General features: G+C 47.1%; 1 protein-coding gene and 1 long non-coding RNA gene across 2 annotated transcripts in view; one reads left to right on the top strand and one right to left on the bottom strand.

Annotated features, from left to right (window-relative positions):
• The window catches only part of Bfsp1 (beaded filament structural protein 1), a 34493-nt gene extending 18562 nt beyond the window's left edge, over window positions 1-15931 (top strand). The window contains 4 exon segments of the mRNA NM_031555.1: window positions 1922-2029; window positions 11626-11846; window positions 13339-13424; window positions 14833-15931. Of these exon segments, the coding sequence (NP_113743.1) occupies window positions 1922-2029; window positions 11626-11846; window positions 13339-13424; window positions 14833-15806 (1389 nt within the window). The 3' untranslated portion in view covers window positions 15807-15931.
• On the bottom strand, window positions 3738-7660 carry LOC147995720 (uncharacterized). The gene is made up of 3 exons (XR_015684645.1): window positions 7507-7660; window positions 6682-7315; window positions 3738-6271 (listed from the first exon to the last, which is right to left on the bottom strand). It is a non-coding gene; the product is annotated as an uncharacterized LOC147995720 (long non-coding RNA).
• Window positions 15932-17201: the final 1270 nt, after the last annotated feature.

Below are 17201 nucleotides of genomic sequence, written 5' to 3'. Positions count from 1 at the left end.
GTGAAGTCATTTTCAAAGGCCCTCTCTGCTCATGACTGTGAACCCATGGCGTGTGTGAGAGATGTAAAATTCTCAGTTTAAAACTCCCATCTGTTTTCGTCTCCAATTTAGATAATGGCTGTTGCACTTGTGAACTTGTGCACTTGTGAACAGCCCTCATTATCTGCATTGGGTCTGCCCAAGGTTGATGCATGGGGTGGGGCTGTTGGCAGTCTAGCCTTTCCCTAAGAGCTATTGGCTGTCGATGGCAGTGGTGGGTGATACTTACTGTCTTGGTGTCTACCTATGCAAGGAAAGGCAAAGATTTAAAAGGTTCCTGTTCTTTGTGAGCTCAGCTCAAGAGTTCTGCACACTGCCTAGTTAGGTAAACACTTGTAGGTTTGTTCCATTGACTCTCATGTTTTTTGTTTGCTTTTTTTTTTTTTTTCTGGAAATTTGTGGAAGGGACCTTTGCACAGATGAACAGTTAGTGTTTGAATGTGAAATGTCCCTTACAGGCTCATGTATTTGAATGCTTAGTCCCTAGTTGGTGGCTTACTTTTGGGAGGTTGTAGAATCTTCAGCAGGTAGAGCCTAGTAGGGGGAAGTGAGCCAGGCCCTAAAGGTTTCAGTTTGTGGTTAGCTGGCCTCTGGTTTTGAGCCTGTGGCAGTGTAGCACATTATGGCAGGAGCAGAACGAGAAAGAGAAAGGGGGTTTGGAACCTAGATTCTCCTTCAAGGGAACCCCCACTTGTTCCCACTAGGACCCCCTTCTTTTTTTTTTAAATAGAATTATTTATTTTATGTATATGAGTACACTGTAGCTGTCTTTAGAGGGCATCGGATCCCATTACAGATGGTTGTGAGCCATCATGTGGTTGCTGGGAATTGAACTCAGGACCTCTGGAAGAGCAGTCAGTGCTCTTAACTACGGAGCCATCTCTCCAGCCCAGGACCCTCTGCTTAAGGCTTCGCCCCTCTCCACAGTTTCATATGTTAGTGACGTAGCCTTCAGCACTCGAACCCTTGAGAGTCACACTACAGCAGTTCCTTGTAAGGTGTTGGTGAGCAGGGGCTGCGTTCTGTATGTCTTGAATACGGAGAGCACTTGGTCTAGACTCAGCTTTGAGTTTATGGGTCTTTGAGGCAGTGCCCTCTGTTTTGAAGGCAGGGTTCCTGAACAGCTAGCCTTTGTGAATCACCGGTAGTTTTGAATAAGTGGAGAGGCAAGTCATGACAGATCGTGGACAGGCGGGAAGGGGGTTTCCTTCTGGACTGCCCCACTGATCATCCATAGGCCAGTGTCGCGGCCTCATCAGGCCTCTACTTGCCTTTCACCTTTTGGGGCCAGATGACTCCTGCCTGGCACTGTGGTGTAGCTGACGGCTCAGAGCACAAAATGATTTTCATCTTCATAGGCACAGAAGCCAGAGTCAAATGAGCATCTGCATCCCACCGTTGCCTTTTCACAAAAGGGAAAATGGAGGTTCCGGAAGGCAAATATTTGCCTGGCTAGCCAGTCTGTGGCACAGATAGGCCTGTGTTTGGATCTCTTGCTCTTTGTTGACTAAGTTTTTCCTCTTGAGCAGTGAGTGGTTCAGACAGTGGCCACGGTGGGCCTGTTTGAGCCAGCTTGGGCAGTTGTTACAGGACCCCTTAGTTTATTGCTTACAGCTCTGGAGACCGGAAGGCCAAGATCAAGGTGCTAGCAGAGTTAGTACCTGTTGTAGTCTCTTCCTCACTGTGTACCCCATGGTGGTAGTTGGTGGGGGATATGGAGCTCCGTTTTCACGACCCTAAACACCTTCCATAGGTTTCCACTCTCCAATGCCTTGGCAGATTGGGGATTGGCACATGAATTTGGGGGGATGCAAAGAAAGGGCCCTGCTCTTTTATCCTTGCTCTTCTTCTTTGTCTGAATCTGTCTGGTCTCCTCATGCAGGAGAAGCTGCTCACAGAACGGGAAGTAGCTGCCCTGAGGAACCAGCTGGATGAGGGCCGGGAGGCAGTCACCCACCTGCAGGCACAGAAAGCTGAGCTGCAGGCCCAGGTATGATCCATAGCCTGTCAGAATCGTCCGCATCTTATTGAAGTGGCACATGAGAGCACAGTTATCCAGTTCTGTGACTTACAGACTCAGCACCCCTGTGTGGCCTACATGACAGCATTTTGAGCAGGTGACCAAACACCTTGCTCTGTCCTGGACTGAGGTTTCCCAGGGTGTGTGTCTGCTAAGAAGAATCCTGGGACAATGACAGGGACAGAGATAGGGACATGTGGACACCTAGCCTCATGATGGTTCTCCTCTTGTCTCCACTGAGTCAGACTTCTCCCTACCAAGGGCAATAACTTTTCATCATGGACCACGTAGCCTATGTCAGGCCTGTTAACAGAACAACACAGACATGGACACAGTCACAGACACAGACACACAGACACGCAGACAGACAGACAGACTTCAGGCTTCAAATCTGGGCATCCCTGTTTTTCCTCTCCTGATGGTCTCTCCTTTGGAATTGGTGAAGGTCTGGGAAGAGTGTCCACAGGGAGGGAGGAGGCTGGGTTGTACCAGTGTTCGCCTCTCATTAAATGTCTGCTAGTGTGAGGCTGACATTTCTGTTTCATTTTAGTTATGGCTTTCATGGTTCACAACCCTGACGGCTCCTCAAGTTCTCAATTCCATGCAGATGGGCACAGAGACGGACGGGGGATGTTTCGTTTAAATGCTGCATTTCCTACAGCTGGGTAGCCACATGTCCCAAACCAATCAACTGACATTTAGTAGGCAAGTACAGTCAAGGAACAGAAGAGAAAAGGATCCAAAGTTCTGACTGTCAAACCCAGGGCATCTGGGTTGTCGTGTCGCTCAGACCCTGCCTTTGAGAGCCCATGGCATCTGGAAAGATTTAACCTGCATCCTCGTTTAATGGCAATCTCTCACATCCTGTTTTCCATCCCCACCGGGCCTCTCACAAAGCTCTCACTGTGCAGCACTCCCAGGAGCCACTGGTAGGCAACCAGGAACAGTGCAAGATCACAGGGGAGAAATTGAGTCACGACCTAAAAGTGCATTCTCAGGACATGATAGCCATGACTCAGGGACCAGATCCTTCTGGGTGACTGTGGTTTCTTTTGAGGACTGAAAAGAGTTGGGTGGGGGGAGTGGAGAAGGGAGAAATGGAGACATGTTTATGTAGAGAATGTGGTGTGCATGTGTCTGTGTTTGTATGTGTAACATGTATATGGTGTATGTGGTATATGTATATGGTGTAGGTGGTGTATATGATGTATGTGGTATGTGTATATAGGGTCTGTGTGTAGTATGTGGGGTGCTGTGAGTGTATTTGCTGTGTATGTATGTGGAGTATATTGTAAAGTGTGTATGATGTGCACATTGCATATATGTGTAACGTGAAGGGTGTGTGGGGTGTGCATGTGGCATGGTGTATGTGTGTGTATATTTGTGTATGTGGGATGTGTAATGCCAGGTGTATGTGTGGCATGTGGTATGCATATGAAGTGTGATTTATTTATCTATGTAGAGACATATATGCATGCATGTGGGATGTGTGTATTGCACGTGTGTTTTACCTGTGATCGAGGAAGTGAGTGTAGGCCTGATCATGGTTCTGGAGACTGTGGTTTTCAGATTGTTCATTGAAACGTGTTAGGTATAAAGTGAATTCAGTAGAGTTGACTGCTATTAAGTAAAGAAGAGAACAACAATATGGAGCCGAGAATAGGAAGGAACAGAATGTATGGCACTTAAAAGTATAGAGTTTATTCTGGAAAACTTTTGTCTTAAACATATCGGGATATATTTGACTACTTATGCATTTGCTCAAACACACACATATGATGTGGCTTATATGTGAAGTATGTCACTTCCTGTGGTCTGGGTGACAAAGTTGAAGCCAGCTCTAGACACTAAAAAGATGAAAACCCTGATCTCAAATAGAAATTCTAGTTCTGGGGGCAAATGTTTGTCTTTCTTTGTGTGCACATATGTTTTTGATTGTTATAAAAATGTGATATGTTTATGAAGTGTGTGATATTTTTAGGTAGGGTACATGTTCCTGCATGTGGGATGTGTGTATTGTGCATGTGTGGTGCATGTGACTGAGGAAGCAGGTGCAGGCCTGTCATGGTCCTGGAAACCCATGTTTTTCAAACTGTTAGTTATAGTTCATTGGGTGTGAAATAACAGGCTTGGCCTGGTTTCTGAGAACATGAGGTACATCTGTTGGGTCATCCCCTGTTTCCAACCTCTGACACTACTGAGACTTTGCAGTTTATCTCTGTGTCTGAGGCAGGGTCTCACTTTCTCTTCTAGGTCCCCCTTCCTGTCCCTAGGTTTTGTTAGTCTGTGAAGTTTGTGGACTCCTACTCATAAAATGTTGAAGGCCAAAAAAGATAGTTGTCAAAAATGACCAAACAATTCCATATTATACAGTGTCCTGGACTTGAGGGATCATGTCTAGAGGAGCCCTTGGCAAGCTGATCTAGCCTGAGGTGCAAATGGGTTTTATCTGGCCCACCTATCTGTTGCACACCCTGACCTAACAGCACAGCACCTGTGGAGTGTAGGGTGTATCCTGGCTGACTCGGCTGCGGAAATGCTTCTGTGGAAGAGGGCAAAGGGCAGAGCAAGACGCTCCGTCTCTACAGAAAGCACACTGTTTCCACATGGCGGACAAGGGGAGCAGCGCAGGTCTGTGATGCTCGGCAGGTGTTTGTACAGTCGCTTGTCAGTGTCCAAGGAGGATTAGTCTTTACGACCCCACAGATACTGCAGTTCACGCATGCCCAAGTCTCCGGAGTGCCTAGTGTCTGTATATAAACCATGAAGTTCTCCCATACGCTTTAGCTCACCCGTAGGAACTTACAACACTCAGGACAGTGTGAGTGGGTGTAAGTGGGTTTATCTTTCACTATTTAGGGAATAATGACAAAAATGGCTATGTATATATTCAGCAGAGACAATTAAAAAATACTTCCAATTTTCATTTGGTTGAGTGGGACTCTTAGGATCCCGAGGGGTGACTGTTTAGTAACAAAATACAGCTACTGGTCTAATGGAACCCCAGGTTCGACGCCTCCACAGGTTGAGAAATGGTTCTTGCGTATTCTTATTTTCGCACTGTTCTGTAAGTCAGGGAGTGGGGCAGGCAGGTTGGTCTCTCCGTTCTGGGTCTCCCAGGATGACATAAAGGAGGGGGCCTGCTTGGCCCCTGCTGCAGGATCTTGTGGGAGGACTTGCTTTCAGTGTCATTCCTGTGGTTGGTACAAGTCAATTCCAGCAGCCTATAGCCGGGAGGACCCTGTCTCCTCATTGGCTTTAGTCATAGAGGCTGTGCACTCCTTGGCCAAGGCTGTCCCATCTTCAAAGCCAGTGCTATGCATAAAGTCCTGTGTCTGACCCTCCGACCCAACTTCACGTCTCTGGCCTCTTCCTCTTTTTGGGCTTATGTGATTAGGAATAATTTAAATAACTTACTTTTTAAAGAAAAATCAATTAAGAACTTTAATCCCTTGCCACTTAGCATATTCAAAGTTTAGTACCAGGGGGGCAAAGTTCACAGAGACCTTGATCTTGTCTAATTAGCTCGAATTGAAAATGATAGTTTCTGACTTATTGTCTGTGTGGATCATGACTGTTCAAGTTTCCAGGTAACATTGACAGGCCTGATTCAGGAATTAAGAGAACCAGAGATGTAAGTGCCAGTCACAGGGTAGGGGAGGTGTGGCAGGAGTGGGCGGGGGCTGGAGGATGGGGAATCAGTGTCAGAATGCTCCATGCCTGATCTTGTGAGCTCCAGGCTTACACTCTCTCAGTGTCATCCAAGATGGTGACTGTTGGAGGTTACCTAGTTTAAGAGTCTTTGTGCCCGCACAGGACCCCACCTCAAAAGCAGGTTTGGTTGCCGAGCCCTTAAACAAGTCAAGGCTCGAGTGAGGGGCCAGACATTTGTCAGGGCTGCGGTTCTGGGTAAGGTTTTCAGTGCTTCCAGAACACCTCACGGTTGGGGTCTTCAGGGTCCCAGCAGCATCAGCAGCATCTGGGAACTTGACAGAAGTGCAGACTCACAGGTACATCCAGACCAGTTGTGGCCTGGCAGCGCCTGTTTTAACAGGTCCTCCAGGAGTTAGATCCATGCCTCTAAGAACAGAGCCTGAGATTGGAGCTGGGGCTTCTCCTTCAAGTTAGCCAAACACAGAGGCCCAGGCCCCCTGAGGATTCACCTCTTCCAGGCGGGGAAGGAATGACAGGCAATCTGCGTCTTGAGGGGACCTGAAAATGGTTTTATTGATTGGCAAGCAGGATGAGCCCTGACCTCTTTTTCATTAAGGTTCTTTACCACCATCTAGTGGTGATATTCAGAAACAGCGCTCAATCAGGGCACCATCCCATCAGCAAAGCAAAACCCCCTCTTTATCCTCTCTGTCTCTCTGTGTCTGTCTGTCTGTCTCCTCTGTGATGGGTGCGTGCGCATGCATGTGTGTGCGGGTATGTGTGGTGTCCAGAGGACAACTCTAGGAAGTTTATTCTTTTTGTTTTATTGTATTAGTCCTGGGGCTCAGACTCAGGCTGTCAGGCTTGGTCACAAGAACCTTTACCCACAAAGCCATCTTGCTGGCTATATGAACACCACCACCATCACCACGACCACCACCATCATCATTTTTATCTAAATTACTCACCCCTCCCTTTTTTTTTTTGCCAGATGTCTCAAACAGTAATGCTCCCATTGGCCTTTAGTTCCTTCCGTTTCTGCTGGCTGACTTGACTGTGACAGCAGAAGTGTGCTGGGCCCAGGCCCTGCGAGCCACATGCCTGTGACCACATCTTCGTCCAGGTCCCACCACAAGTGTCCTTGGTATGCTGCCTGATTTCAATCTTCACCATTTTCTAGGGAGCAGTTCTCAGTCTGTGGTTCGCAACCCCTTTGACAGCTATTTATCTCCAGAAATATTTACATTATGATTTATAACAGTAGCAAAATGATAGTTATCAAGTAGCAACAGAAATAATGTTATGGTTGGGGTCACCACACTACAAGGAGCTGTATTGAAGGGTCACAGCATTAGGAAGGTTGAGAACCACTGAGAGGGAGGCACCATATTGGGTCCACAGTTACTGACAATCGTGACCTTCTTGGTGCACTTAGCCATGCCCTGTGATCTAGGGCCGATCCCCGAGAGCCTCTTCCTCCTTTTCAGTAAAGGTCTCACACCCAGCAGCATCTGGTCTGAGTAGGACTGAGGCTGGAGCTCACTGCACAGACAGGCATGCTGCCCGGCTCCTGCATAGACTCCTGCTGCCCGGTGCTGCTCTCTGAAGGGATAGAAGGAGATGGACCGTCTAATGCTCCAGGCAGAGACAGCATTCACCTTGCTCATAGCGTAAAGAGCTTGCTTGCCTGTGGTTCCTGCCCTTTACCCGCTTCTCTCCCCTGGGCCTTAGACACTCCCTTCCAGATAACCCAGCTAATCTTTCTTTCTCCCGGCTCCTCCTATGGTACCTGCCTTTTATGAACGACTTCTTTCTGGAAATCCCCTTCCTTATGCGGTGCCAGGGACAGGCATTTGAGATGTGGCTGGTCATTCGATGCCAATGGTTGAGTCATCTGCCTGATTCTGTGTCTCATTCTCTGTTAGCTGGTGAGAGCTGGCGATGACTGGTGGTTCCCAGCACAGTGCAGAGATGTCTATGTTAGCCACACCCAAGCTTGAGAAAGTGAAACTTGTTGGTTTTTCTGTTTTATTTTTTTCTGATGTGTAGTTTATGGTTTTGAGTTATAAAAGCCACGTTGGTGAAGACAGAAGTTTAGTTTCGTGAACAGATCCACATCCTTGGACCGTGAGGAAGCTGGAAGGAGTCCGAGGAATGCCGAGGAGTATTAACTGCCTGTTAAAGGTTGGCCGGTGCCTGGGACACATGGCATGGGTGGTGAGCCTCTTGAGGATATAGCCTTTAAAATCTGTACATCTTCAGAGGAACAACAATCAGCAAACTGCCCACCACCCAAAGAGAAAAGCAATCCCTTAGATCACAAATTATAAACACCTAGTCTCTAGCTTTGTTCTCATGATGGCCCTTGGCTGTCCCGCTTACAGTTTAGAAGCCTGAAACACCCCAGGAAACCTCTGCCTGTTGTCACATTGAGTCCCTTGTGCATTCTGTGAGGAGAGCTGGTGTGCCTGACTGTGGTATGTGTGGTGTGTGTGTGTGTGTGTGTGTGTGTGTGTGTGTGTGTGTGTGGTGTGTGTGTCTGTCTCTTTCTGTCTCTGTCTCTCTCTGTGTCTCTGTCTCTGTCTCTGTCTCTGTCTCTCTCTCTCTCTCTCTCTCTCTGTGTGTGTGTGTGTGTGTGTGTGTGTGTGTGTGTGTGTGTGTGTGTGCCTACTGCCCACTGCTCACCTCTATCCTGGGGAAGGATAGGATGAGAAGGCCACAGTTTCAGGCAATGTCTTGCACTCTATCCAGGTGGGTTTGCACCTTGCTGGGGTGTTGATGGGAAAGTCATTTCTCCTGTAGGCCCAGTCTCCTCTGTAGCAAAGGGAACAATAGCAGCTCCTCCCTGATGAGGCCGTAATGAATTTGGTGAGTTGATCCATTACTAAGATGAGAGCTTCCCGATAGACCAGGACACCATACACGAAGAGGACGCAGGTTCTGTCATACCTCACTCTTTCTTCTATCCTTTATTGAGGAACATTTCCAGCACATACAAAAGGTGTCTGAGAATGCTCTCAAGTCTCTGTCTCCGTCCCCTGGACATGTGGCTCCATTCCCTTGATGTCACCACGAAGCAGCTCTGAGATTCAAGCTCTGGAAGGGACTTACAACCCCCTTGTTTCTTGAAAACGTTTCTTGGTGTGTGTGTGAGCACTGTCACCTGGCAAGATCATGGCTACCCCAGTAGGAGGCAGGTGTGACTTACATTTGACATTACAGGTGTGGACTGATTTTAGAGGACTAGAAAAACCTGTGGCAACTGGCCTAACCAGGAAGGACACTGTAGTTTGAAATAAATTTAGATTTCTACAAGGTTGAAAAGAGCACTACATCCTCTGTATTCTGTGCCCCAGCCTCCTCTAAGTTAACATTCTATAACCACACAGGACAATGAGATTCATAGAGATGCCTCACCTGATGACTTCTGCCCTCTACCCATGTGGAGACCCTGTGCTTCCTGAGCTCCTGCCATCCAGGACAGTGCCTTAATGGTTCTGCCTGGACAGATAATCTCAATGATGTGAAGAGCTCTGTGGACCAGACCTCCACTTGAGTTTCCCTAATGTGTTGTCAGGATCGGACCGAGGGCCTGTGAGAAGTGTCATTTCTGTTGATGGTGCTGACTTCCATGACTTGGCTGAAGGGACGCATGCTGGGTTCTCCACTGGGGAGGATCTCCCCAAGCCTGAAGGAAGTGGTTGTAACAGGAAGCCTATGGAATTTGAGAGCATGCATACATCAGGGACCAGGAACCAGGATCCGAGGCACTGGCTTCCTGGCCCTCTCTCTCTCTCTTCCCTCTCTTGGCACAGGCTTCTTCAACTCTATTTATCTTCCTTCTTTGGTTTCATTCCTGTGTCTGAGGACTTCTTTCTCTCAGCTTCTCCCCGTACATTACAAAAGGTCACTGCTTCAGAATGGCAGCCGTGAGTCCCCACTTGCATGTCTTCCTAGTAGTCTGGAACCCCCTCCATGCCACTGCTTCTGAGGTGTTCCTTTCTGAAGTCCCAGGGGAGAAGACAATGATGGGATCTCCTGGGTTCAGTGCTGGTTCCAAGCTCTGTACATTGTGGGTAGAGGCAGGCAGCTCTCGAGAGCTTGCTAGCCGGCCAGGCTCACCCACACGGTACGCTTCTGGGTCAGTGGCAGATGTCCTTCAAGGTAAGAAGGTAGTGAGTGATGCAGGAAGGCACCTGTTTTCCTGTTCTGGCATCAGCGCATGTGGGCCCCCACACCCACACACTCAGTACATGTCTCACACCTTCTACTACATCCCCGCATTTCTACCCACTACACACAACGCACATACAACACACACCCCCTCTACCCCCACATATACACATCAGATATACCATTCATATACCCATCACACATACACATACTACACAATCATACATATGCCATGCATACATATATATCATGCACATTTCATGTATGTATAAACACATGTACATACTCCCCACATACACAGCCATAAACAAATCACATGCATACACACATACCACACACACGTCAGTATCTTACATACATGTACACATATGACATATCCCTACACCACACACACACACGTATATACACACGTACCCCCTAACATCACACATGATATACATGCATACAAATATCTTTTCTGCGCCACACATACTCATAAAAGGGTTCAGTCTATGTACTTGGTCCTTTATTTTCCTAGACACTTTTTTTTTTGGTTCTTTTTTTCGGAGCTGGGGACCGAACCCAGGGCCTTGCGCTTCCTAGGCAAGCGCTCTACCACTGAGCTAAATCCCCAACCCCTTTCCTAGACACTTTTGCAGTCTAAGTTTCTGAATATTACCACTGAGGGAAGAGTCCAGTTGTCACAGCAATGGTTGTCACCAGGACATCCAGTGTGCACACTTAGGCTTAGATTCAGGAAGCATCTCGAAGTGCACATGCATGGACACAGATGTCTGTTTAGCCTTCTGTAGCTTCAAGCATGATCCATGGACCAGCACCACCAGCATCCCATGGGAGCTGGTTAGAGAAGAGTTTGCCAGCTCCATCGCTGGAGTCAGAATCCCCCACCTTCCCACCCCTGGCAGCTCTAATGCATGGAGCAGTTCGAGAAATGTCGCTCTCAGTATTCACCTTTTTAAAGGCCAAATCCTTTTCTTCTTGAGATGAGATTTTAAGGGCCTTATTGCACATTGGTAAGCTTGTGGCTAAGTTCATATATAGGTCATCACACTCCCAGAAGCTCTTTTTCTTTTTCTTTTTTTCTTTTTCTTTTTCTTTTTTTTTCCTGGAGCTAAGGACCGAACCCAGGGCCTTGCGCTTGCTAGGCAGGCGCTCTATGGCTGAGCTAAATCACCAACCCCAGAAGTTCTTGAAAGTAAAAGAAAATGACCTGTTTTCCCACTCCCTTCTTATACTTTTGGTTGTGAGCCTAGCTTTTAATGGCTGAGCCATCTCTCCAGCCCTTCCACCCCATTCTAAAAACCTTAATTTAAATTTGTATGGTGTGTGTGAGTGTGTGTGTGTGAGAGTGTGTGTGTGTGTGCGCATGCACACATGCGTGTGTGTTATGCCTGTGCTGTAGTCATGCACAGAGAAGCAGATAAGGATGCCAAGTATCTTTATCATTCTTGACCTTATTCTTTGAGACAGGGTCTCTCATTGGCCTTGAAACTAACCATTTCAAGTAGACTGGCTAGCCAGCAAGCTCCCTGGATCTGCCTGTGTTTCATCCCTACCTCCTCCCATCCCCAGCCTACTGGCATGTGGGCTTTTGCATGGATGCTGGGGATTTGAACTCAGGTCCTCTTGCTTGCTCAGAAGCGTTCATACTTATTGAGCCATCTTGCTGGCCCCCACACTAGCTTTTACCTGTTTTGTGGAGGTGTGATGAGTTTCATACCGTTTGTGTTTGTCCACAGACAACAGCCCTGGAACAAGCTATTAAGCATGCTCATGAGTGCTACGATGACGAGATCCAGCTTTATAATGGGCAGATCGAAAACCTCCGGAAGGAGATAGAGGAGGCTGAGCGGTCTCTGGAGAGGTCGTCCTATGACTGCAGGCAGCTGGCTGTGGCCCAGCAGACCCTGAGGAACGAGCTAGACCGGTATCATCGGATCATTGAGATTGAAGGCAACAGGTGCGGCCATGTATCTGTATGCCTGCGTCCCTGGTCTGTCCACGCCCTCGTTCTACAAATCTTTGTCCAGTGCTCGCTGTGTGCCAGGAACAGTTGGAGGGAGTGGTGATGTGGCAGGCAAGGAAACGCAAACATCCCAACTCAAAATACCAGGCATGCCTTCAACCATCCCACCTTCCCTCCCACGCTCTCTGCCCAAATCTCCTCCAGTGGTCTGTCACACTCCTGCTACACAGTTATTCATCTTCTATTCAGGGATGAACAGAAACAGCCCCAATTAGGGGTCTGCTTTGTGACCCCCTGGGAGCTGATGGTCTAGCAGGTAATGCTGCTGCTACCCTTGTGATTACTGTCTCGGAGGATCAGTGCAGGTCTTCTCCTTAGCAGATCTGTGATAACCCCACTTACTGCTGGGAAGTTCCCCCTCTCTCTGGCCTATGCTGATAGCCGTCTATAGATGAGCCTTGGAGAATAGGCCAGCTATCCAGTTGTGGTTCAACATCATCCTCCCAGTTTTTTGGATTTAGGTTGGATGAGACTAGAAGTCCTCCCTCTCCCAGGCCTTGTAGCAGAGCTCCTTCTGCTCCAGATGCTCTGCCTTGGCTGTGTGTGCCTGGTGCAAACGTTTACCAGGGAAAGCAGGCTTCTCTCTATTCCCTCTCTGTCCAGAGCCAGGTGTCCTGGGGCAGCTCCGTGTTCTATGTATGTTTCTGTGACTGCTTTGAGCACACCCATGAAGAGAACTCTAGAACTGCACTTAATTCCCCTTTGACAACTTTTGTGTTAGGGAAAGGGCTGCCCATAAAGTTAATGGTAGTCTTGTTTGGTCGGCTCATTAATATCAGTTTTGAAGTAGATTAAAAACAGATAAAAATGTTACAGTATGAAAAAAATGTTACAGTATGGACCAAGTAACTCCTGAGCACTCTGCTTAGATCCAGTAATCTCTTACATCGTCCCCCATTTCCTTAAACAGTTTTATGTTTACATACTATATATTATTTTATGTCCTATGTTATATGTATTATATACTATATTATATCTTATATATGTATTTTAAATGTGATATAATATTGTAAATATATATGTATCTTGTATATTGTATATCCTATAGAGAATAATTGTTTGCCCTAAATATTTCAACCTGAATTTAATTATTTAATTAAAAAATAGAGGGCGCAGACTCAATCTGATGGAGAACTGCACTTTAGATTCTGAGTAGTCACTGTGAAAAGGCCCGTTTACGACTTGAGCTCAAAGAAATGAGGATGTCTAGTATGTGCTTGCCCAGTGTGTGAATATCTATGTGGTTACCACTCTGTGATGTACAGTTCATGCCCACTTTTGTCTAGAGAAAGCTTTCTCTGTCCTGTCTGTCTAGCTCTCTATTTTTTCAGTTTTGCTCAATATTCAAGGCTTGATCTTGTCCCTCGCCTCACTTGGTTTGATGACTTAAAGATGGCTCTACATTGTTTCTGGTTCTTTCTGCCAGGTTGAGCTCCGTTTTCATAGAGACTCCCATCTCTTTGATCACCCCAAGCCATGGGGCCTCTCTCAGCCTTGGATCCAATGTGAAAGGTAACACTCCTCCAGCCTGGCCTCTGTCTTCCAATCCTAGCTTCCTCCACTTTCTTCTTCTGTCTAGGCCCAGGTGCACATGGATGTGAATGTGTGTGTGCAGGTACACATGGGTGTGCACAAGTGCACAAGGGTGTGCATGTGTGTGCAGGTGCACAAGGGTATACATGTGTGCATATGAGTGTGCATGTTTATTGTTCCTTAGGTGACACTCAGTCTTTTTGTTTTGCTTTTTTTTGTTTTTTTGTTTTTGTTTTTCTTTGTGACAGGATCTCTCTATGTAGCTTTGGTTGACTTGGAACTTTCACTGTAGACCAGGCTGACCTCAAACTCTATGGAGATCTGCTTGCCTCTATCTTCTGAGTGTTGGGATTAATTGCATGCACTACCATTATGTCTGTCTGTCTGTCTGTCTAGATAAGGTCTCTTATTGGCCTGGAACTTGCCAACTAAATTGAGCTGTCTGCCCTGCCTCATATCCCTCTGGATTTCCCCAAGGGGAGGGAAAGGTGCCACTTCACAGTTAACCCTCCGTTGGAATAACACATGGAGACACATGGTACTGTACCATAACACCAAGCTGCAACAACTCCAGTCTCAGTTCTATCCCCATGCTGTTTGCAGCAGGGCACCTGGATCTCCACTACACAGTGGGAACTCACTTCACACAGCCATATCTGTAACTGCTTCAAAAGAAGCACATGGAAAGGCTACTGGGCCTATGACAGGGTCAAGCAGCTTCAGGCTGGAGACAGCATCTACCTACAGTGTCCCAACAACCTAATTATGATATTCCTTGATGGCCATTCCCTTCATGTGGGGACGAAAGAGGAATTAATGATATTACATTCATAAATGAATATGCAGCTGCATTTCTCTGTATCTTAGCAATGGGCCATATCGCCACACCTCTTTTTTCTCTTACTTTTTCTCCTCTTATTGATCCTGGCAAGTGAACCTAGGTCTTCATGCGTGTGCAACAAGCATTTTAGAGACTGAGCTGTATCCCTAATTCAGAAATGGCCTTTATGTGAGGGAGAGTGCCTTCCCTCACTCTCTGGTATGTTCCCTTGAGTAGAATATGTGGCTGAGCCAAGAAGTTTGGAAGGAGAAAAGTTCTTGGGAATAGCCCATGTGTGTCAGCGTGTTATTTTAGCTGAGGGTTAACTGTGAAGTGGCACCTTTCCTTCCCTTTGGCAAATCCAGAGGGAAATTGTGACTCATGCATATTTTCTCAGCTGGTTCAGCTGGGACCTTGACATGGATGACAGCTCCATGGCCTTTCCCCATTGTGTTTGGCTCAGCCCATTCCTGGCCGCTCGCCTTCAATACAGTTGTTATATTTTTCCACGAATGTCATTATTCCCTTTCATTGACATTTGGCCTAACTGTCTGTGTTTTCCATTAGATCTTACCAGGGCTGTGCAGGATATTACAGCAGCTAAACCCAGACAGAAGGCCCTCCCCAAGAGCCTTCCAAAAAGAAAGGAGATTATAGCTCAAGATAAAGTGGACGAAACTCTGGAAGATGCACCATTAAAAACTCTACAAGAGCCAAAGGCAGTGCAGGGGGAGCTTACAGGAGATGGAGACTCTCAGCTGGGAGCAGGGGGCGGACATGAAGTAAGTCCAACACAAGAAGGCGGTCCTGAGGACGTGCCAGATGGGAGCCAGATAAGCAAAGCCTTTGGGAAACTTTGCAAAGTAGTCAAAGAGAGAGTGAGCGGCCACAAAGAGCCTGTGCCAGAGCCACCCGCGGACCTCTTCACCAAAGGACGGCATATACTGGTCACAGGGGAATCTAGTTTTGTTGACCCCGAGTTCTACTCCTCCTCCATCCCAGCTAGAGGTGGGGTGGTGGTTTCCATTGAGGAAGACTCTATGCATCATGATGGCCATGTGGAGCCCTCTCCTGGACAGCCCATGCCACCTGTGGAGAATGGTCAGGGGGTTCCCCAGGGCAGGGAAGGTGCCCACTCAAACCATCAACAGGTTACAGACAAGAATGGGATAAGAGCCAAGGAACCGAAAGATCTGGAGGAAAAAGATGATGACAGCAGGAAGGACGATGAGGCGGGCAGGAGACCCTGTCCTGTGATCATACCTGGTCCTGATGGACCATCTACGACCCATTCACAAACGTCTGGGTCCAATCAGGGTGGACCAGAGGGGCCTGGGAGTAAGAGCAGTAGCCTGCTGGCCAAGAGCCCTTCGAAGGCTTTGTCTTTTAAGAAGGTAGAGGTGGTGGAATCCATTGAGAAGATTTCGACAGAGAGTATTCAGACGTATGAAGAAACTTCTGTAATTGTGGAGACGGTGATTGGGAAGACAAAGGGTAACAAGAAACCGGGAGAGAAGAGCTCCTCAAATGCCAAGGCTTGAAGGAAGAGAGTGTCTGGGGCCAGTAGGGGAAGTGCTTTGAGATAGCTTCCTGTTTGGATTAGATCATAGTTGACCTGTCTGGCGGACGACCTTCATTAAACTGCTTTATTTTTGCTTGCACCATCTCCCTTGTGTAATTAATAGGGAGGGCCTCGGGTCAGTCATGCTGAGGACAGGGTGATCTCTTACTTGTCAGCCCACCGTCCTCTTTTAGGGAGAGACACGCTCTTCAGCATGCTTTACTACTGTTGGTCTTTGAGACAGGCTCTCTCTATGTGGCGGTCTGTCCTTGAGCTTTTGGTCCACCTGGTCCAGCCTCATTACCGTGGAGATTATAGGCATGGCCCACCTGACAGGACTCAGCATGCTGCACAGATTCATTAAAATCTCATGCTGTTTTGGTTTCACACAGAAAACAGCTGGTTGATAACAACGGGGCCTTCATTCCAGTGCAAGCACAAGTGCATGTTCCTAAGGGTGAGGGTTTTGTTAGACACGAATTGATAAAACATTTCTAATTTAGGAGTCCTTCAAAAGCTGGTCCTGAAGTGAGTGAGTGTGTGCATGTGCACACATGTATATGTGAGTATTCATGTGTGTGCAGTTCCACATGGGTGTATGCATGTATGTGGAGAGAGGACAGTCAGGTGTTGTTCAGGCACTGTCTACAAGGCCTCTCACTGGGTGGGAGTTTACCAATTAGGATAGTCTGGCTGTCCAGCAAGTCCCAGGGCCTCACTGATCTCTGCTTCCCCAGCACGCACACTGCCTAGCTTGATCTGTAGGCTTTGGGTAACTGAACCAAGGCCTATGTCTGCATAACTGAGTCATCTCTGTAGCCCCCACCCACCAAGCAAACATCTGAATGTAAAAAAGGTTTTTTGGTAATATGATTTCAGGAAGAACCAGGGGCAGAAAAGGAGTCAGGAAGTCAAGTCTGACAATGGGAAGTCTGTCTCCAGGCAGGGCCAGCAGAGCTGAATTTCACTGAGCACCTTTGGGAATCAGAGTATGATAGAGAATCAAATGAAGAAGTCACCCACCTTCTACACTACCCCGCAAATGCATGCATGTACACCAACACAAATGCACACACACGGATATATGCATACACATATGTAAGAAGCTAGTGACTTAGCCTAACAGAAACTCACTGACTCTATATTACATTCCAGACACTGTAAGGGGAGATTTCAGATTTGTTTATGGTTTCAAGTAATAGCATAACCTTATTACATTTGAGCATGCAAGCTTTTGTATGTATATACACACATCATATATACACACCATACATACACATCCCACATACACATGTACATACACTTGCTATGCCAAATTCTATAAAATAGAAAAGATATCACCATATCTTTATCTTTATAAAAAGTCTGTGTGTGT

This window comes from Rattus norvegicus, chromosome 3 (genome assembly GCF_021556685.1).
Source record: "Rattus norvegicus strain SHRSP/BbbUtx chromosome 3, alternate assembly SHRSP_T2T, whole genome shotgun sequence".
NCBI classification, from domain to species: Eukaryota; Metazoa; Chordata; class Mammalia; order Rodentia; family Muridae; genus Rattus; species Rattus norvegicus.
This window is presented reverse-complemented; position numbering and strand designations above follow the sequence as displayed.